At 43.9% G+C, this 23,069-nt stretch overlaps 2 protein-coding genes across 12 annotated transcripts in view; one reads left to right on the top strand and one right to left on the bottom strand.

Annotated features, from left to right (window-relative positions):
- Positions 1 to 19,062, bottom strand: part of Fgd6 (FYVE, RhoGEF and PH domain containing 6) — a 115,511-nt gene extending 96,449 nt beyond the window's left edge. The window contains exons 1-2 of one of the 2 annotated variants that reach the window (XR_015624340.1): positions 18,740 to 18,967; positions 9,382 to 11,743 (exon numbers count right to left, since the gene is read on the bottom strand). Coding sequence is in view for 1 of the 2 variants with exons in the window: in NM_001137645.1 (NP_001131117.1) it covers positions 9,382 to 11,743; positions 18,740 to 18,755 (2,378 nt within the window). In the remaining variant the exon portion in view is untranslated. 2 annotated transcript variants of the gene reach the window in all.
- Positions 19,063 to 19,282: 220 nt separating this feature from the next.
- The window catches only part of Vezt (vezatin, adherens junctions transmembrane protein), a 93,331-nt gene continuing 89,544 nt past the window's right edge, over positions 19,283 to 23,069 (top strand). For 9 of the 10 annotated variants that reach the window (XR_015623897.1, XR_015623896.1, XR_015623895.1 and 6 more), the window contains exon 1: positions 19,283 to 19,390. Coding sequence is in view for 4 of the 10 variants with exons in the window: in XM_087556305.1 (XP_087412431.1) it covers positions 19,355 to 19,390 (36 nt within the window). In the remaining 6 variants the exon portion in view is untranslated. 10 annotated transcript variants of the gene reach the window in all.

Here is a 23,069-nt window from a genome sequence, read left to right as displayed (position 1 = left end):
ATTAATGAGAAAGGAGGCTGATAAATAAGTGTTGTAGCGACTCCTTTAGTTGTAAACTGCAGTAAGTCTATGACTACATTTAACCTAGAACTACTAAGAGGTATAATTAATTTACTTTAAGCTACTTGATTTTTTTGTGGGGGGGGACTCCTTAATAGTTTTCTTAATGCCAAAACTCCTGACTGGCAGACTAAGATATCAAGAACTTCGATCACCAGATAAACCATACTTGGATTTGTTTCCCTCCCTTTTGCTCCTCCCATAGCCTGGTCTGAGTGGTTAAACATACTGTCCTTTATCTTCTTCCTTAGACTTGTGCGGGGCAGGTAAGTTGCTAAAGGGCTTCTCACTAAAATCAAAAGCTCTCTGCTTCTGACTGCTGATACACCCACAGACCAGGAGAAAGGCAGGGGTGAGGGGGCCAAACCATTCCTTCCCTGTACCGTCCCTGCTCTCCGGTTAGCAGGAGCCGAACCATCACAAATTCAGAACTACTTTGCAGATTTAGAAAGCCACAGCAAATCTATTCTTTATGTTTCAAACGGTACCAGGATATGTCCCGGTGTGAACACCTATATAAATATTATCATGAGGCTGATGCTGACAAAATAAGCGACCTAACCAAAACACAAAGTTTTCAACTGAATCCACAAGAGCCGAGAGTTGAACAAACACAAGCAACCACACCAGGTTGAATGTAAAAAGACTAAATACACTTGTTTTTCTTTGTATTTTAATCCAAACATTTGGGGGAAACTGGCTTTCTTTGGTGCTTGTTATTTAACTTCTATTGTAGCAGAAACCAAAATACCTGATCCCTGGGAGACTCTAGTAAATGCACTTTTGAAGACTCAGGCTCCAGACCCGAATTCAGCTCCACTCCCGTCCTTCCTCATCTTCATAAAATTTCTGGAACAACGTGATTCAACGTCTTTACTTTATAAATGGGTGTAATGGCACTCCAATTTACCCTCGAGTGGAGCCAACAAGAATCTGTGTAAACAAAGAATTCTGAGAAACCGGGAAAGGTAACTACAGGAGACAGCTCCTCTTCCTGGACAGCACATCAAGGCAGTTTACGTCACTGACAGTCCACAGGGCCCTGCTTCTTCCTGCAACTTCTGAGACAGATTATCTTTGACAGTGTCAAAACTACTTACAAATACTGCTTTTCCTACAGATTCACAAACAAAATGACCAGAGGCAGATCATACCACCAAAGCAATTTCTCCCTACCACTGAGAAAACAGAAAACAGTAGGTAGTCTGTCTGTCTGTCTGTCTGTCTGTCTGTATTTCTTTCTTTCTTTCTTTCTTCCTTCCTTTCTTTCTTCCTTCCTTTCTTTCTTTCTTTCTTTCTTTCTTTCTTTCTTCCTTTCTTTCTTCCTTTCTTTCTTCCTTTCTTTCTTTCTGTCTATGCCTCATCAGCCAAGTGCTCTGATCACAGGTGTATACCCCAATGCCCAGCTTTGAGTTTACCCACAGTGGCCAGCTTTGAGCTTAACTTTGAATCCAGCATTTCCTTCAACTGACTGTGATTCTTCTTAGCTTACCCAAACCAAATGTGATATGATACAAACTGTTTTCTATACCTAAAATTTAGTCTAAAAAAAGTCTTTTGAAGTAGGATGTCATATAGCACAGGCTAGCCTGGAACTTGTTATATAACTGAAGATGTTTTTGACCTGGTGGTCCGTTCCAGGAGTGCTGGAATTATAGCCACTATCACCATGCCTTTTTTTTTTTTAATGCATTGCTGGGGATTGAACCCAGGGCCTGAGCTAAGTAAACACTTTACCAACTGAGCTATGTCTTCACCTTAGTTTTATACGTTTCTTAAATCCATGCACTGTGGAACACATGGGGAAACTGAGGCAGGAAAATTAAGTACAGTCACACTGGAGTACCAGGCCAGATAGGGCTACAGCGCAAGACCCTGCTCAACCGCACTCCCCACCAAAAGAGGCATTAAAAGAATTGGGCTAACATTAACATCACACTTGCTTAATCCAAAAAGGCTTTCTCTAACAAATGCATCTCTGTGACCCCAGGAAAAAGATGACAAAGTTTCCCCTGGAAGAACACGGAAGGCTTATAGAAGTCACACACAAGCGCGGTTGTTCCTTACAGATTCCGGAGAGGGGAAAATGCTCGTTCCCTTCTGTACAAACAGGACCCTGGATCTGGAAGTCCCCTGAACAACCTGGAGACTTTCAGGCCAAGCTCACCTTCCCCACTTCTTGCCAAGTAATCATTTCCTCAACACACAAACCTACTTTGGGATCGAGATTTCACCAAGTTTGACTGACCGCTTCACAACGCTGGCTTCTGACTTCAGTCCTGGGGACATGTTCCCAAAATAAACTGGCAGAGCAAGGCAGATGTGCCAGTGACCGGATTTCTTTGCCCCCAAGCACTGAAACTCCTTTTCTTTCTCTCTCTCTCTCTCTCTCTCTCTCTCTCTCTCTCTCTCTCTCTCTTTCTTTCTTTCTTTCTTTCTTTCTTTCTTCCTTTCTTCTTTTCTTTTGAGACAGGGCCCCATGTAGCCCAGGCTTGACTATGTAGCTAAGAATGACTCAGAATTCAAGGTCCCCCAGCCTCTAATTCCCAAATACTAGAATTACAGGAATACCCGGCTTGCACACGCAGTTCTTTTAAGGCCCCATAGGTAAAGATAAGTAGACAACTGATTAACGTGTGGACGAACCAGATCAATTAAGACATTTGCAACTCGGAACGGCTTTTCAGAGTGGGAGAAATGGAGTGGGAGTTAGGTTCTTAGCCTAATGTTAGACAATACAAGAGAGCAGGGGAGTGGTGTGGAGAAATGGCTCAGCAGTTAAGAGCACTGGTCACTCTTACAAAACCCAGGCTCAATTCCCACTACCCATATAGTGGCTTAGAGCCATCTGTAGCTCCCGTTCCAGATCTGATGCCTTTTCTGACTTCTGTGGATACCAGGCATACATGTGGTATACATACATACATACATACATACATACATACATACATACAAAACATCATTAAAACAAATTTGATTCACATAAAATAAAAAAAATCTAAAAATTAAAGTTAAAAAAGGGACAGCAGGAAAATGGATAAGTAATTTGAAAGTAATGAAATGGTGAGTGACAGGAAATAAGATGGTGGCATTAATAAACCGAGAAATCACACCCTTGACACTTGAGTACCCGTACATTCATGGTTTGAAAAGGCTAACGGGTATGGTATTGACAAGTAAACTAATAAAGGGAGCATTGTAATCTCTGAGCTACATTAGTTTTATACTGCTGAGTTTGTCTAGGGCTTTTTTCCCCTTAATTTATGCATTTATATGACTGTATGCCACACATGTACAGGGGCCCACACAGGCCATAATAGGGCAAACAATCTCTGGGGCAGGAGTGCCAGGAAGCTGTGAGCCATCTGGCATAAGTCCTATGCGTCTGAACTCTGACAGCTCTGAGCAGTAAGCGGCTCTGTTCTTAACTGGAAAACATAAAGGGCTGGGTTGGTGGGTAATGCTTGCCACACAAGCTGGAGGACCTGAGTTCAAATCCCCAGAACTCATGTAAAGCTGATGTGGTATTGTGCTCATCTGTAACCCCAGAGCTATGTTGACACAGGTGGAAACACAGGCAGGAGAATCCCTGGAACCGTGAAGGCCCGCCAGCCTGGTGTTCATAACCCTAGTAGTTGGCACATGGGAAAACCAAGAGACTGTGTCAGAAGGTGGAGAGTGAAAAGTAACACGAGAGGTTGTCCTCTGACCTCTATGTGTATACATACTGTAGTACTCTCATACACTTGTACCATGTGAACAACACACAGACTCTCACATGTGCACAGGGTTTGCTTAAATCTCCGGCTAACACATGCTTCAAAAAGGGTTCAGAATAAGCCGAGTTTGATGTCGCTGCACACCTATAATTTCAGAGCTTAAGAGGTTGACTTGGAAGGATCTTTGGTTTGAGGCCAGCCTGGACTACATAATGAGAGTCAACATCAAACACCCAACTCCTCAAAAGCAGGCATTTGATAAAACACTGATATATCTGCTCTGACGAAAAACAAACAATGAGATATGACTGGATACGATGGTACAGTTTACTAACTCCTAAAGTCTATTTTAGAAGTAAAAGGAGAGCCTCGCTGGGAATACAATCCATCTCTTCTACCATAGTGTCAAATATAGGCTAAGTGTGTAAACAAGGAGGTTTGCCAAAACTGTGTGACTATTATGACACACACAGTTAAAGAGGCACACCAATTTTTGATATTTCCTGAATCTAAAAATAGCTCACAGGAAAGGGCCGCTATTGAAATATTATGCGTCCCACCCCCACCTTCTAAGCTGTGTGTGGCCTTATCAGTGATATGACAACATAAAAGCTGCGTTAGTGCAATTAATTTATTGTTTATTTGTTTACTGTTTAATCACATTACTAAAATCCAGATGGTAAACACAGTCTGCTAGGCCGGGTCTGCCCGTTTACAGTACAGACACCCTGTGTGCGGTGTGTGCGCCCAGCTCCATGCTTAACATGGAGAGGAACAACCAGCCCAAAATAATACTCAGCCTTCATCACAGTTATACAGATGACTGAAGAAAGAGATTATTCTGACGTCTATTTGCTTTAGCTGTTATTCTGTTTCTGTCAGACTTGAGAGATGAATACAAACTTGTTGAGGCTGGGACTTCTGGGCAGGTTTGAGGAACGATTCACATTTCTAAGCCTACTTCTGTGTGGGTCTTTCGCCGGGTTTCTCCCTCCAGAGTACCACTAACATGCCCGTTCTGTGGTTATTAAAGCAGGACCCGTTAGCTCCTGAAAGCCAAGTCCGATCCTGTCTACTTTAAGAAAACGATGGCTTGGGGCTGGGGATTTAGCTCAGTGGTAGAGCGCTTGCCTAGCAGGCGCAAGGCCCTGGGTTCGGTCCCCAGCTCCGAAAAAAAAGAAAAGAAAAAAAAAGAAAGAAAGAAAACGATGGCTTGAGTATCAACACATCTGTAAGGCTCTCTCCGCTTGCTTTTGTTGTATTGAGCACTGTACCTAGGACACCAGGCAAGCACTGAATCACTGAACTGTGCCACGGCCCGAGTGATCCTCATATCCTGTCAGGCAGTACAACTGTCCATGAAAATACCATGTGCTGTAATCACCTGCTGCCTCATTCGGGGGCCTCACTTGCCCATAAACACTCAATGCACACACATGCTTAATATGTATGGGGGGGGGGGGGTGTCAGTAATTGGAGGGTTTACTAGATTATTTAGAAAAATCCAACTGCCATCATTTTCTAAGTGCCTGTGAGAACAAACCAAGACATCACAAGCATTTCCAGATAAAGTTGTTTTTTCTTTTTTTTTTTTTCCAGAAACAAGAAATCTGCCTCAGTTTCAAAGGGGAGAGTTCAGGAGTTGAATGCTCTCACCTTGCTGGCTGTCCTACAGTTAGGTAACATCAACGACCCGAATCTCAGATCCTTCCCCATGAAGCCAAACTTCCTGGATAGAAGCAACAGCTGGAACGTCACCATCTGTGCCCTGTGAGACCCTGTGCTGCCTGCTAACTGTTTCAGGGTTGTGATGTCTAACCCTGTGCTGCCTGCTAACTGTTTCAGGGTTGTGATGTCTGAGACACTTTGGGGAAGAGGTCTTACTCCAGGCCTGAATGGTGACCCAGGAACGAGTATTTGCATTCAGAGTTTAAATAGTAGCGAGGCAGATAGCTACTGCAATGATGCCCTCCACACCGCCCAGGGCCCCAGTGGTCCAACATGGTATTTTGGCAGAAAGGCAAACTTTTTTTTTTAAGTAGACAGGATCAGACTTGGCTTTCAGGAGCTGTTTTTATAACCAAAGGACAGGCATGTTAGTGGCAAAGTTTGAGGCCAGCCTGTGCTATAAAGACTTCTAGGCTATCCTGGTCTAAACTCTTGTCTCAAAAGGAAAATAAAGCAAACAAAACAAACTGCCCCAAACACCAGAACATTCCAGAGTGACTCACATCCTACTTCCAGAGAAATTACTTCTAAGACACAAAAGCAGCAGGCCAGCGGTGACACACGTGGCTTACGTTTCTGTATCCAGAAGGCCTCTTCCTCCCTTCTGCACCTTCAGAGTTCTCTCTTCATTCAACCTTCTACTTCTGCAGCTGCCCACTACCTCTCTTTACCCTCTTCCCTCCTCTCTAGTTACCACCCGCCCTTGCCTGAACTCAGAAAAGCTCTGTTTACAAAGGAAAACGGTAGGGAGAAGAGAAGGGATAGACATTTTAAGAGAGGAGGAAGTGAAGAAGCCCTTTGCTTACTAAACAGCCACCCCGCCCTGCCCTCCCTATCGCTCACTGTACTTTAACTCTAGACCTCTCAGCCAGCTCGGCCAGGCCCCCTAATTTCCTCATTCCACAAACCCTGAGGAGTTGCCAGCTATTCCTGAGATAACAGGAGCTCGATCTCACCTCAGTCACAGCTTACCTCTCATAGGGTCACACAGAAAGGGTAAGAGAGTTCACCTGGGCCTGGCCTCAGTGGTCCGCGCCTTTAATCCCAGCACTTGGGACTCAGAAGCAGACAGACTTGTAAGTTTTAGGTCAGCCTGATCTACACAGCTAGGACTACAGAGAGAAACCCTGCCTGGAAAACCAAACAAAACAACAAACAACAAAAACCTTGAACTTTCACATCCATTTCCAACATTATTCTTTGGGAAAAACGATGAGATACAATTATGAGTTTGAGACTATAACTCTAACCGGAATTTGGGACAGCCTATTATTTAAATATTTCCTGATAAACGACAAGTAGATTATAAAACTTGTAAACATTCAGTTTTATAAAACATCTGTGTTTTAAAGATGACCACTGGGATAACTCTGAATTGGCCAAACAGATTGACTTATCCAGAATTTGGTTGCTTAAGTTTCCAGACTCCAAGACTAGTGACTCTCTAACCCAGAGCTCCAGAGAAGAGCAGATTGCCTTCCCTGAGGGCTGAGACACTGCAGAACACTTTCCTGATGACTCTCCAAGAGAACCTGAATGTACTAGGCAAGTAAGTACTAGACTTAAAATGCATGCCGGGCCAGCATCCTGCCAAGTCACAGGCCTCCGTTTTGAGCAAACAGACCCACCTTTGGGATTTCCACTAGACTCTCCTCATCTCTGTCTCACTGACCTTGTCACTTCTCCGGTATCCTCCCCATGAAGGCTCTGCATTCATCCTTCTCTGACTAGTCAACTGTAAAAGGAATGCACTCTCAGGCTTTGTTCTATGGCTGAAGGCTTCGGACTCAGCTGGCACACTTTAGGTCTCTCAAAGCCCATTGAGGACTCCCTGATCATGGTTTACACAAAACCTCTCTGTGGAACCCAGACTTCAAAAGTGGAGGTTGTCTGCCTTCTGCCAGGCTGTCCTTGACAGCCTACAGCCCATCCAATGCAGCCCTGGGTTCCCTGTGTTCTCCAGAAAGAACCCTCCTTAGGGATCCCTGACCAGGTATACCAGTTGGCCATCTACTCTAAACCTGCTTCCCCTCAAGGCTGCAGCAGGCTAGACAAACAAATTCCAGAGGTGAGGGACCCTCCCACATCAGAGATAGTGAGTGGTAAACCCTCTGGATGAAAAGCTGAGAGCCAACAGGGAACAAACCCCAAAGGTCAAGCCTCCTGTTACAATGAAGAAAAAAAAAGGTATGGTTGCCAAGGATAGCAGTGTCTCTAAAAAGGCAAACCAAACTCATAATACATGCGCTGGCACATACTCGTGCAGAAAGAACGCGTGTAACAAAAGCACGTTTGAAAGACCAATGAAGTTGCTCCATGGGTAGTGCATCACACATATGAAAACGTAAATTCTTTAAATAGTCGGATGTCAAGTCTGCCAAAATGTTTACTCTAAGAAAGAAGTCTTTGCATGCGTACTCACATTTAGGAGTAAGTATAAGCAAATTGGGGTCAGACGTGAAAAAAAAAACTGGCAAAGGAATTAATCTTTTCACAGGTAAAAAGAGGAAAGGTAAAGATTGTAATAAAAAAAAACCATCAGAGCATCTGAAAATTAATATAACTCAAAACAACCTGTGTCACTCGATGTCCGACTTGCCTGACAACTTCATTTATCAAACTCGCCCACTAATTCCCAACTCCTCTTTGGAGTGCCACTATGTGGTAAGCATATCAGTACTTCTACAAGTCACACTTGAAGGCTTGAGCACTTGGATAACTTGAAGACAACGCCATACAAGAGGAACTCTGCAAAGGCCAGCTCTGCAGCCTGGGAGAGAGAGGGACGGGGTGGTTCTTATGTCCTCTGCCTCCTTTTCAGGCCTTTTCTCCTGTGTCCACTCCGCACTTACTAGGCTCCTTGTTTGGCCTTACAGAGAATAAAAAGAAAGAACAGAACTCTTTAGGACACTTAAAACTGAACCACAATGTTAAGGTGTCCATGCTCCAGTAAGTAGCTCCCCATTCGCTCAGACCCATGCAAACAACCGTAATTAAATTTAGTAGGGCACACGAAAATGAAGTCCCCATAAACCAAAAGGAAATGAAACTAGGAAGGGGTGAACATATTGGGAAGGAGAAAGGGGTCAGTGGGAGGAGAGAGAGTGCAGGACGATAATGGGATTGAAAATGACAAAAACGCACATGTACATGAATGAGATTGTCAAAGGTACATAAATACTTTAAACACACACAGAGCACCAGAGGCATCAATGCACAACAGGCCATAAGTCAGACCGAGCTAGAAGACACAGGGCAGCACTGGCTAGCAGGGAGCCCTGAAGATGAGTAAAATCTCAGTAAGAGAGGAGGCATACGTACTGTGTACACAAAGAGGAAGACAACTTTCCTGAATTCCCCTGTTAATACCGAGGTCAGCAAGCAAAATAACGCTTAAAGAGTGGCGAGATCTGGGTTGGGGATTTAGCTCAGTGGTAGAGCGCTTGCCTAGCAAGCAGAAGGCCCTGGGTTCGGTCCCCAGCTCCGAAAAAAAGAAAAAAGAAAAAAAAAAAGAGTGGCGAGATCTGAGGATCTAGAGCATGGACTTCATAATGTCACAAACCTCATAGAATAAACCAATGTCCTGCCTAAGTTTCCATGTTGGAATATCGGGATCCTGGGACCTTGCAGTAGCTACCTTGTCACTATTTAAACTCTGAATTGGCTGCTAAGATCTTACAAGGTTGCAATGCAAATACTTGCTCCTGCTATCTGACAAAGGGAATCTGAGCACAGAACCGCCTTCATCTAGGTTTTCTCAATAGGTTCCTCAGTAAATGATTTTCCTCTCTGCAGTCCTGTATCACAGAGTTGTGGAAGCCTAATTACAACGATGCATGCCAAAGTGCAGGTCTCGCTGACACCCACGTATTACCTGCAAGGCTGATGTCTCGGATCAAGTTGCAGCTGGCCATCTGGAACGTCATAGGGCTCTTCCACTTCATACAGACTTACATCCGTGTCCTCCACACTGCTGGAATTCTGCCATCCCAATTCTGGAGGGTTCCCTCGAGCCATGACAAAAGGCAAGTTCTCATACTCTGGTATCTCCTCATAATAGCGGACATTTTCATACTCTGGCCCACAGTCACTTGTACTAGAGGCCTGACAGGATGCGTGCCCGGAGAGCATCTGGTCATCCAAAGACTCCGCTCTCTGACCATTAGCTGCACTGCTCTGGCTCCAAGATTTCACCTTTTGAGATTCCAGGCTGCAGTTTTCTGCAGAATATGCCTTTATGGGTTTACTTTTCTTCTCTTCTCCTGTGGCCAAACCTTGCCAATTATTTTCAAGCCCTTTTGGCTCTCTACCGAGCGAATGTCCGGTAGAGACATCCCCATGTTGGCAGTTTTTTGACTTAAATTTGTGAAAATCACTCTTTATGAAACCAATGGACAGCTTCACGTTAATCAACTTTTTAAAAGTCGTTTTCTTTGGAGGCTCTTTGCAAGGCTTACTGCACCTGTCCATATCCACAGCAGACAAGGATTTTGCTCTTGGCTTGGTTAGGGAAATGGAAGGCTCATTATTTAAGGATAAAGTGACCCGCTTCAAGGCTTCTGGGCTCCCCGGAAAAGGTAGAATAGGATGAGGTAACTTCCATACTGGCTTTTCTGAAGTTGGGTTGGGCATATCAAAGGATGACGGTGACGTGCCATGGTTTGAGGGACCCAAATGTTGAAGGTGGTTTCTTTGCAGACCTTTCTCTGAATTGGTTTCCTTACTTGAAGAGTTCTTTTCTACTAGTTCCTCTGATGCAGCCTTTTTAAGCACCCCTGCCGCAGGCAAGCTGTGTCTTTGAGGTTTTTTGGGAACAATTCTCGAGGAAGATTCCTTTTGTATCTGGGGCACTGACACCTCCCTGTTGCAGGTAGTTGGCTGCTGTTCAGCACAGGCTAATTTGACTTGCTTAGGCAAGCTCAAAGGCTGAGGACTGCATTGTATGAAAGCAGTCTCTCTGTCCACAGCAGGTAACACATCAGAACCGTCTTCTACCATGCTGTCAGAAGTCAAACTAGAATCTGTATCTAAAGAAGGTGCCACTTTTTCAAAAGAAGACGTTTCATGCTGCACAGCTTTCTGCAAGCTGACTGAGTCCTGTCTGTCACTGTTGGACTCCCTGGTCAATGCCTTCTTGTTTCCTGGCCTCACCTCATCCACTGGTCCCTGGTTAGACAAAGCATTCTGATGAAGAACACTGACTTTATTGTTTTTCAAACTATCTTCATGGAGACAAGAAGAGCCATTGTTTGAGCTCTCTGGCTCTTCAGTGCTTTCACTAGGAGTGTCTACATGCTTCTGGCGACGCAGACGAGCAGCGTGTGTCCTTCTGGGCTTGGGCGTTGGAAACTTTGAGGTATACGGTAGTAAGTGGATTTCTACAGGACCGAGACCTTGGACCTCCGACTTCTGACTAGTTCCGCCGGAACACCCTCTTTTGCCCTCCAGCTCACATGAATGAAAGGGACCAAGGCTCTCAGCACTGCCATCTTGACAAGTCTGGAGATTCTGAGATTTGTCCCTGGGAGGTTGTGTGTGGCAGCTGTGAGGAGCTTTTCCGAAGCTGGACTGGGAAGAAGAGGTGTCTGCAAACTCAATTCTGACCTGTCTGGCGCAACTGTGGTCGCCATTCATTTCTGGTTTATTTGGACATCTGTGCTTCCTTGGGGAACTACTAGGTGACCTTGATCTCGGCTGCGTGAGAACCTCTTTAAGCTTCTCTTCGAAGATGCTTGCCTTTAAAACAACTCCACTCTGGCTCCGGCACTTTTCACGGCTTGAATTCCATCTGCTCCCCCTCTTTGAGGACTCACCATTTTTACCATTCTCTAAATGTTCTTTCATTCCCAGAGGCTCTAAAACAAGCTGCTCTGCACACAGATTTTCGCGAGTCCTAGGCTCATGAGTACACCCAGAACTGCAAGAACATGTTGGGAAAATATAATCACCGTGTGCATCCCCGACATCTTTGCAATTAAACTTGCCAGTGCTCTCGGGTAATTCTGGCTCCCGCTCCTCCAGGTTCAAAGTGAGCTTCTTTGAGGGTTGATCCTTGACGTCTTGAACATCTGAGTTTGTCAGGACTTTCGGTTTTGGAGCAATTGCCGGTTTGGTCTTCGTCAACCGTGGAACACTAGCATTTCCAATGTCCGGTTTAGGGGCAATAGGAGGAGGCGGTGACTTATTATTGGTCCCCACTAACTTAGGCTTGGGAGCCAATGGTGGCTTCTTCAGCTCTAGAGGAAAAAAATGTAATAATTAGACGATGAAGTAGACAAAACACAAGAGGAAATAAAGACAAAAAACATTTTCCTGTCTTTACTGTTTTCTGTGACAAGGTCTTGCTATGCAACCCTGGTTGGCTTGGCACCTACAATGTAGCTCAGACTGGTCTTGAACTCACAGACATGCACGTCTTTCTAACGCCGGTATTACAGGCATACAACACAATGCTTGTTGAATAATATTTCCTAATAATATGACCTTTCATTTTACTACACAGGCTATATTATCTTATACAGTCAACATTATTCCTGGAAATTCCTAAAATTGTCCTTAAATTCTAGTGTAGCTATATAGCTTTGCATATACTGTACATTTCTTAGTTAGTCTACTACTAATTCTCCTCTAACTTTGACATTAGTTAAATCACTGGCTTTTATTTAATAACTTGATATAGTCTCTTCAGCTCATCCACTGCGTATTAAGGGTTGCCTATCATCTGCAACTCTCAAGTTTCTCACATAAATAAGCACCGCTATTCTGTGACACAGACAAGATCTGTTATAAAGACTGTCTACCTAAGAGAACTCCCCAAAAACATTCTGGAAAATCACTGTGGAAAGAAGACATTTTCTACCCCCTCCCTTAAAAAAAAACCCAGAAAGTAAATTCTTTGCTGTTAACTGAGGTTCATAAGAAGGGTTGTTATTTCTCTGTCCCAGGATTAACCGGGAATTTCATATTTCTTTATAGAGCTTTATTCTGTCACATGCCCAGGCCTGGCCCAAGATCAAATGATTGGCAAGTATCTGAAGATACAGTCTGCACATTTTTATTTCATTTCCCAAGGGCAATAGATTACATCTTTGATCTGTCACCAGCGAGTACTATGTGTCTGTAGGTTTTGTTTCTCTGAGCAAGGGTCTCATTATGTAAGCTAGGCTGGTCTCAGCCTCATATCCCTTCTGCTTCAGTGTTCTGAGTGTTGGCATTACAGCCTGCACCAGCTAGCCCAGCATTAAGGATGACCACCAGTTCCAGTGTAGCAACTCTCCCTCATCACCGCACCTAGAGAACGATGCTGTATTTGTGTAGGCTGGCTCTTAGTCTACATGAACTTGACAATAGGACCCTGATAAGGGAGTTAGAGAGATGGCTCTGTGACTAAGAGTGCTTTAAGTTCTACCAGAAGGGGCAGAGTTCAATTCCTGCAGCCACAGCAAGAAGATCACAACTTATAACTCCAGCTCAGAGGGATGTGATGCCCTCTTCTGCCCTCCATAGGCAACCAAGCTCACATCTGAACATATATTCAGACAGACACACATGTACACAAATGAAACAAAAATAAGTCTGTTTTAAAAACCCTAATAAATATAAAAATGATACAGAGACTATATTTCTCTTAAATCTCTTTAGAACTTGCTCCGCAGAGGGGACTTGAGTTCAAACACATTTTATCTTATGCTTCTTAAATTATCTTGTACTTCTTCAACGGATCTAATACTTAAAAAAAAAACCTTTATAAAACAATCTCAAAATATAGGATGCACAGGACTGTCTGACAATGTTGCTTCATTTACTTGCACACACTGAGGCTTTGATATTTCATTTGGTGTTGATTTTATTTTCAACAAGGGAAATTAGTCATAACCCTTGGAAAAAATATTACATGGAATTGAGTAAGAAGGAAAAAAAGCAGGGTACTCTACTTCCTTTTCCTAAGCAAAGAGAAATTTCTCAAATTCTGGCATTTGAGGATATGCACAGACCAGATTTTACAACAGACCCCTTCTAAAACTCAAGTCCCAGGTATAAGGTTATTGTAAGGAAGGCAGTGAATTCCAAAATAATACGAATTCCCAAAGCAGGCAGTTTTTAGTTAGCTGTCTAATACATACGTTGTTAGCCTGAGGATTGGTTCTTGTGGGTTCTGGCAGGAGCCTAGTGATAAAGCTTGCAGAAATAGTATATTAAATTAAATTCCCCATCCATCAAGTCAAATCTTCAGGGAAAGTATGAATGCCTGAGGACTTGTCCAAGTCCCCCTTCTTATGCAATAAAAACTGACAGACTGTCACGCTGTTGTTATTTCTGTCATTCTTAAAATGGCCTACTTCTGGGATTCTTTCAAAGAATTAAAAATACGAGGGTGTTTGTTTGTTTGTTTATTTGCTATGAGTTCCAGAGAGCAGCTACTACAATGCTCTTAACATTTCTGAAACATACGCTTATAAACAGTTAAGATGGCATTAGTGGTGCATGCCTGTCACCCAGTACTCGGCACTCTGGAGGCTGAGACAGGAGGATTGTTGTGAGTTTGAGGCTAGCCTGGCCTATACAGTAAGATTCCCCCATCCCCAAAAGAGCCTATTTTACCGTTAAAAAGAAACTCTGACCAGCCAAATGGCTCACCAAATAATGGTATTTGCTACACAAACCTGGCAATCTAAGTTCAATTCCCGGAACGCGTGTAAAGGTGGGAGGAAAATTGTCTCCACCAAGCTGTTCTCTAATCTTCATGTGTCCACACACACACCCAAACACACTATACAAAACACATACACACATACAAACACACTATACAAAAACACACATGCATACACACACAAACACACTATACAAAACACACACACAAGCACACTATACAAAACACACATGTGCGCGCACGCGCACGCACACACACCCTAATAATATCAAGTTTTAAAGATTTTTTTAAAAAGAGACATTTTAGCAGGCAGTAATGGCTCATGCCTTTAATCCCAGCACTCAGGAGGCAGAGGCAGGCAGATCTCTGAGTCTGAGGTCAGCCTACCATACAGAGCAAGTTTCAGGATGGCCAAAGGCTACACAGAAAAACAGACAAACAAGCAAACAAAGGGAGAGAGGGGGAGGAAAGATTTCATCTGAGTAATCTTTTATTTTCTGATCTTGATGCCTAGTCAGAAAGTTCAAGTTCTTTTGATCAATTCATTTTGCTTTTCCTTGAAAACATTTGATTACCATTTATTTTGTTGCTATTGTGCTGCCATGTATCCCCATGCTGATCTCCTCCAGCCCAGCCTCCCTAAAGCATTTTATTACTCTCTAGTACCAATTTTAACCCTTCCTTCCACAACTCTAAACCTACTGCCTCACCCTCCCTAAACCATAATTAATCTCTAGTACCAATTCCAGTCCTTCCTTTGAGTCTGATTTTTTTTAAGATTTATTTATTTATTATAGAAGTACACTGTAGCTGTCTTCAGACACACCAGAACAGGGCATCAGATCCTATTACAGACGGTTGTGAGCCACCATGTGGTTGCTGGGAATTGAACTCAGGACCTCTGGAAGAGCAGTCAGTGCTCTTAACCACTGAGCCATCTCAAGAGAGAAATTCCTGTTTCTAAGTAAGTTAACTGCATATGAGTCAATGCTGACTCCCAGTAAACACAGCACAGCATCTAAAGCAGGTTTTCCCAACCCCCCTAATACTGTAACTCTTTAACACAGTTCCTCATGCAGTGGTGACCATAAAAATATTTTGTTGCCACTTCATAATTGTAATTTCTACTGTTATGAATCCTGATGTAAATATCTCATATTCAAGAACCCAAAGGGGCTGTGACCCAGAGGTTAAGAACGACTGTTCTAAAGCCTTTAATGTATGTATACATAGTCATTGAACAACTATGAACTTGGACTTACTACTGTGAGTTCCCTGTGTATTCAAGTGCAAGAATCCATAACTCAGAGTCAAGCTTATCCATGGTCTTAATCACTACTGCGTCCCCAGCGCTGAGAACATGGGCCTGAGACTAGACACTTGCCACCATTTAACACCCCAGTGACAGAGAAGTTCTTTGATTTTTTAACTTCCATAGGCAACTTAACATCAAATGGTGTTCTGAAGGCTGAAGAGATGGCCTAGAGGTCAAGAGTACAATACATATACTGCTCCTATAGAAGAGCTGAGTTCAGTTCCCAGCACCTATGTGGCCAGGGTAGGGATTGGGGGTTGGAGAGACTTGGGAAGGGTTACAACTGACTCTAACTCCAGTTCTGGGGAATCCAACAACCTCTTTGAACTCTGCCGGCACCTGTGCTCACACACTCCCAAACCCTTACCCACTACACACATATATACATACACAGCTTACAGATAAATCTCTCTTTAAAAAATGAAAAGGGAGCAGGATGAACTTCAATAGGATCATTGTGTAATTCCTTAATGACTAATAGGAACGAATGTGTGCCAAGTCACTGGTACAGCAATATACGAAACCCTTCCTTACCATTAGTTCTTCATTTTCAGTTTTCAGAGAAAGGTTTTGCAGTGTAGCCCTGGATATCCCTGAACTACAGTCTTCCTGGCTTGCCCTCTTTAGTTCTGGGATTACATGGGTTACAGTACTATGTCAGCTTCATTACTATTTTTTTCAATTATATATTATCTGTGTGTGGGGAGGTATGTACTCCATAGCATACATGGGTTAGATGACAACATGTAAGACTTGGTTCTCTCCTTTCATCGTGTGGGTCTCAGGTCAGCAGGGCTGACAGGAAGAGGGTAACCACTGAGCCATCTCACCGGCCCTCATTATTTTTTTAATGCTCTCTTTTGAAAGCAGTGTGGCTCAGAACACCACCAATGAGACCTTATATTATGATCCACTCCGATGTTCGAAACTTGAAACCGGTACACAGTGTCTGGAGATGAATCGTGCACCTCTGGATCTTGGCATTACATTAACCACCAGATCCCAATGCTTCCTTAGAGTCATGCTGCAGATCTCTTATTTACACAGCTGGCTGGCTGGCCACAGGGAAAGCTAAGGTAGAAAGGGCCAGCACCGTCTCACTGTTATAAACAGACTTGTCATCTGTTACGCACAGGTGGCCCTGGCTCACGAGTACACTCACTCTCTTGGCTTTTCCTCCAGGCCCCAAACAAAAATGCACAGGCATGAATGAAATAGTGAAATGTATCGATGCACTACGATGGATAGATACTCTTAATCATCTCTCTTCTTCTCATGTACTACTTAGAATACTTCCCAAAATCTCGTCTGTGAGCTCACTCTTCAACAACTGTATACAAACAAACAAAACCAAAGCAAGCTTTCCTTCAGGACACACACCACTTAAATGTTGGACAACAACCCCCTAATCTTAAAGTAGGCCAATCTTCCCAACTACACTGGAACAGGCTGAAACTAACACTCTGCTCCAATAGTAACTTTCCCCGAAGCTTTAATAAATTTCATTAACACACACACACACACACACACACACACACACACACACACACACACACACAGGCCTTACAAGGACAATGTATGTATAACATTATCAAAATGGGCTGGAAAGAAAAATGTCAGTCCTCTCCCGTATCCCCTAGGTGTAAGAAAAACTTACAGTAAATCTCATTAAATCGGTGAGCAAAAAAGTAGTTAATGGTTCTCAGTAAGCCATTCTTTAAAAAAAAAAAAAATCAACTAACTCAGCTAGACACAGGAAGTGTCTCTCTTTTAAATACCACAAAAATGCTGTGGATTTCCTTAATTATAAAGTTGATAAGTATAAAAATAGCTAGCTGCCTTCTAGATTAATTCGAAGAAAACAATCGTAAACATCCAGGCTGAATAATAGAAATTTTAATTATTAATTTTAAGTTTTTATTTTAAATCAATAATATTAATTCAGTAATGTAAAAAAGATGATGAGGGCCCAGAAACTTGAGCTGAAAAAACGATCTGTTGTTTAAGTGGAACGCATCCGAAAACTAAGAGAAAGGTTTGTAACTAACCCAGAGCACAATGATCACGTGAATAAATTACACGTAACTTCAAAGAGAAAAGAGCTACATCAACCTCTGGCTTTCTTATGGCTACTAATTTCTTGCCTGTTTGATGTAATCCGGATTTTGCCTAGTAGCGTGACTCCTCCAAAGCTTTAGAAATACAAATCAGAGAACATTTAGTGTGAGTGCTCTCTTGACAGTTTTCAAGTTGCAGGAATTTTAAACAATTGCCAAAGAAAGCAAAGAAAATTTAACCTGATACTTAAGTGCTAATTCTAGACCTAACTGAAGTGAAACTTTAAGCTCTTTTACCACAAAATCTCTCATCAAAGTTTCTTCAGTTGTGTTAAAGATGCTTTTAAAAATATTCCATACCTTATTAAAATCCTGGTTCTGAAAATGTGCTGTGTTCTTACAAAGAGACTGACCCTTGGACACTTAAATTTGGAAAATAAAAATTGTTCCTGAAGAAGGTCGCAACACAACGACACGAAATGCTTAAATTCACACAAAGGTAAGGAGAGGCTTTTGTCATTTGGGTGAGTGGAAAGGAGACCGACTGAAAATAGGGCTTTGTTTACACTGTCCAGGTACAAATGGGTGAGGGGTTGGGGGGCGGGGGAGAAGAAAAGAAGGAAGGAAGGAAGGAAGGAAGGAAGGAAGGAAGGAAGGAAGGAAGAAAGGAAGAAAGGAAGAAAGGAAGGGAAGGGAAGGAAAGGGTGAAGATGAGCAAAAACTAGGGAGGAGTAGGTGCAGGAGAGGGAGGTTACTCGGTTTTGTTTTGTTTGGTCATCTAATAGTTCACACTCAGGTAATAGGGCTCAAAACACCAAGGCGTGAACAGCTCCGTTTAAACCTCCTTACTAGCGCGAAGAGTTTCAGTCAATAAATACTAGGTTTGAAAGCAACGCGGGCTAGTGGTGGAGTTACTTTCAACTCGCTGGAAAACTGTCCTAGCTTAGAATAACTGACTCCTCCGCACCGGACTCCACGCTTCCCACACCGCGCACAGGCGACAGCGCCTAAGTCACGGAACCCGAGCAAGCTCCGTGACGCCGTTCCATCACCTGGGCTCAAGAGTTGGGGGGGCATCCCGGGGACCCCACAGCAGGCGCGGACGACCGGCGCCAGTCCCGCACCGGCCACCCATGGGGAAAGCAGCGGGAGCCCGAGCCCGCCGGCGCCCGCCGCGACTCCCCAGTCCTGCGCGAGCGCGGCCACTTACCCACGGCAGAAGTCATGACTGCCCCGCGCAGCACACGCCCTCAATCCATGGCTCCAGTTCAGTCCACGCTCCCCAGAGTTTGAGCAGGAGACAAAAGTCCCCGCAGTGCCCACATTCCGTCCCGCACCCCAGCCGAACCGCCTGAGCGCCTCACAAAGGACGGACGCCCGCTCCCGCGACCCTCTGGCGGAGCCGGGCGCTAGCGGCCAGCGACAGGGGGACGTGCACGAGCGCCGCTCCGCCGCGCTCCGGGACGACCGCCAGGCGCGCGCACGAGAGGAGCTAGCCGCGACTTCGCGGACGCGCACCCCTCCTCATCTAGTAAGAAAATCCGCGCTCCGGGCGCCCCCTGGTAGTCGCGGGATGTAAAAGGCAGACAAAAGCCATAGCACTCTCCAATAGGAGCTCTGAAACACCCGCCCGCTCCCGCCCCTCCAGCTTACACGCTCACCCTCTACTCCAATAAGCAGGTCGGAAAGGGGCGTGAGTCGCGACGCATGCCGGGAGTTGTAGTTTTCGGTGCCCCTGAGGTGGGCAGGAGCCGAAGCCTGGGTGCCGCCTGCCCTCCTGCCTTCATTTCCCATCGTGCTGAGGCGGGTGGTATGGCGGAGAAGGATGACACCGGAGTTTGACGAAGAGGTGGTTTTTGAGGTGAGGAGAAAATGGCGGGGAGTGTGGACTGTCTTTGTTTCAGAAGGAGTAAAGGAAGAGCGTGGAGGCAAAGAGATTCAGAGCGGAGGGAAGGGGTGACTGGCGCCTGCGGGCCTGGGTCACCAATCCTCCGCTGTTTCGGGGCCTACACGATGCAGCCTCCTGACAGGTATAGCCCAGGGTATCCTGGCGTAGCTGGCCTCTGCCTCTAGCTCGCCCAGAATTCCCAGATCCGGCGCAATTGACCGGCCTTGGGCAGGAGCCCTGATCAATCCTTACTTACCTTATAGCTGCACCGCCCTGGACTGCGCCTCGTTGGGGCGGGGCCGAAACGTGCTGGATACTCGCTATACTTCTTAACCTCCTCCCTTTTTATCTTTGATGTTTGCGGGTCTGTTATCCAGAAGCGCCTCTGATCATCATCATCATAATCATCATCAAGGCGTGGCCTTTGGAATGCAGGCAGGCAGCAGGTGCCTTTCTATGTGGGGTTTAAGGTCTGTAAGTGAAACCTGTGGTCAATGGTGAGAGCTCTGGAGTCTCAGCCCCTAGGTTCCATTCTTTTGTCCTTGCTATTGCGCTAAGTGTAGCCAGTTCTGAATGGAAGCTCTGGTCTGGATGTGAAGGCTTTTGTGTTGGACTATTTTAAGATGTCTCTGCCATCTTGAATTTAAAGAATAAAGTCAAGTGGTTTTTAATGCCATTTTCCCCATCAGACAGGTCAATACCCACACCCTGGAATGTTATGTGTATGCATTGAATGTGCATGCCTTACTTTCCCTCAGCCAACTAGATTTCAGGAAATTCACACAAGAGAAAGACAAGAAATCCCCCCCGTGGTGTACAATAGGAGAGTGAGGTACAGTACAGAATGTGAAGTGTTGAGATATCTAAAAGCTGCCCGTGGAAGCTTAATTTGGAACCCGTTGTCCCTTCTTAGCACTTTAAAAAGCTACACCCAGCAAATGATACCCTAGGCAAACCCTTCAGCTCTGAATGAAATTAGAAAGATAGATCGGAGAGACTATATTCCAGGAAAAGGATTTTATGTATGGCAAAGATCGGGGCGGGGTGACCATATTGAACGTGCAGTTTGAGGGGCTGGAGTATGGAGAGTTGCCATGCAAAATGACTTAATGTAGCTATGATATCGAGGTGGGAAATATGGCTGCTTTGCTCTAATGAAGGGTCTAGTTGTGAGGAGTCGAATGGAGGGGACAAAGGCATACACTTTGGGAATCGGGAAAATTAATGAATACTGACGTAGACTGTCATTTCTAATATGAAATTGAGGGAATGGCTACAGATCGAATGTGGTGGATAAAGAGGAGAGAAAAGTAGGTGGCTGATTTTTTTTTTTCTTTTTAGCCCTGCTTTCTTTGGTTTCTTTTTGGTTTGCGGCGTTTTATCGGTCTGGGGATGTAGTTCAGTTGATAGAGTCCTTGGCTTGAATGCACGAGTCTCTTGGCTCAATAGACAGCACCACATAAACCATGGATAGGGTGGTGTGCACATGCCTGCAGTTCCAGCACCCAAAAGGTGGTTGGTTGTAGGAGCATCGTAAGAACTTCAAAGTTATCAGCTACTCAGGGAGACTAGGGTGAGACATGAGAGACCCTGTCTCAAAACGAAACATTTTATTACAATAGATAAAGCCAAAAAAAAAAAAATCTTGGAAGTTTCTTCTGTTCAAATGTGTGACTATGTTTGCATGGGTGTTTGTTTGTTTGTTTAGCATGAAAGATATACCACAGAGTTTTGTATCTATTTTTACATAAATTTAAATGTCATTAATCTTGTCCCAACTCTGCCACCCCCCTTTCCTTTTGGAGATAGAAAGGATCTTAGTGTGTAATCCAAGCTGGTCTTGAACTCCAAACTCTCTCATTTTAACCTCCTGAGTACCTTGGATTACAGGTGCACCTCGTCGTGTCCCACCATAATAACATTATATTGCTTAGATTTACATTTATAGATTCATTAATCATTCAAAATGTATTTACTTATTTACAATCTTGGTGCTAGGGATTGAAGCCAGGGCTTTCCCATGCTTAGTAAGTATTCTCCACCCTTAGCCTAGCTTCTTAAAAGTTGCTTTGCATGAATCCTCCTTCTGTTTTCTTTTCTATTCGTTAGCGCATTGCTTTTATGTTTTATTACTTTATGTGCATGGATATTTTGCCTGCATGGATGTCTGTGCACACATATGCTTGGTGCTCTTGGAGACTTAGAAGGACATCTGAGATCCCCTATGAGTTAACAAGCAGTTGTGAGCCAACACGTGGGTGCTGGCAATTGATCGTGTCCTCTGGAAGAGCAGTCGATGCTCTCAACATCTCTCTAGCCTCTGCACGAATTGCTCCCTCGTCTACTGCTTTGCTACTGTCATATGTGTAGACTGACTTTTCCAGCTTTCTGCTTTTGTGGTCATTCACACACACACACACACACACACACACACACACACACACACACACCAGAGTATACATAAGGCATGTACACATACTGAAAGTGTACACATTAATGGGTGTGCAAATGATAAGTGGAACATCACTAACACTCTGCCCCTCCTTCCTGCTGTTTGTCAGTTTCTAGTCCCCACCCCAAGGATAACCACTACTCAGAACTATAATGATTAACCTAGATTAGTGACATCTGTTCTTACTGTCTGTACACTGCCAGGTGTGACTTACACGCTCTTTCTCTGTCCAGCTCTTTTTCTTTTTTTTTTTTCTTGCTGTTTTGTGACGTTTATTTATATGATTACCTATGCATTTTATTTTTCATACAATATCTCATGGCTCTTTTTAGTCAGGTCTTCTGAGGGACGTACATTAAGTAGTATCTGCTTTGAAATTGTTATAAGCAGTGTTATTAAGAACCTTTCTATAGGTTTATTATTATTTATTTATTTATGTTATGTATGTGAGTACACTGTCACTGTCTTCAGACACACCAGAAAGGGAGCATCAAATTTCATTAGCGATGGTTATGAGCCACTGTGTGACCTCTGGAAGAGCAGTCAGTGCTCTTAACCTCTGAGCCAATGTGCGGTTTGGGTAAGCATATTTTTTGTTGGGTAAATACATAGAACCAAAAATACTGAATTATCGAAAAGAGATGTATTTGGCTTACATAGATATCCCCAAGCATCATTCCAAAACAGTTATGGAAACTCCTGTCAGCAGCGTGTAAGAGCTCATTACATGGTACCTTACCAGCACCCTTTCAGTCTCGGTATCCATCTGGGAGATGTGTATTGGTCCTTTTGTGTGTTTTCATTTCTGCATCTCTGGTGTGGAACTTAAGATGACCACTGTGAGTCTTTCCATTAGCTCTCTCTTTCTATTAAAGAAACAACATACCAAGGTACAATTCCTTAATTGTATATCTGCCCAACATCTCTTAGGGTGTATGTATGTGGCTTCTGCACATTTTTAAAAATAAATTTTTATTACATGTATGCACACACATGCACACACGGAGGTCAGAAGACAATTTACAAGAGTCGATTCTCTATTTCTACCATGGAGGCCCTGCAATCAAGTGCAGGCCCTCAGACTGGGCAGCAAATGCCTTTGTCCACTGAGCCATCTAAGTGGCAGCTCCTGCATTTTTAACAGCTTATTGTAAAGAACAGAATCTCCTCAGTTCATTCAAATCCACTTGATCTTTTTCT

This window comes from Rattus norvegicus, chromosome 7 (assembly GCF_021556685.1).
Source record: "Rattus norvegicus strain SHRSP/BbbUtx chromosome 7, alternate assembly SHRSP_T2T, whole genome shotgun sequence".
Classification (NCBI taxonomy): domain Eukaryota; kingdom Metazoa; phylum Chordata; class Mammalia; order Rodentia; family Muridae; genus Rattus; species Rattus norvegicus.
This window is presented reverse-complemented; position numbering and strand designations above follow the sequence as displayed.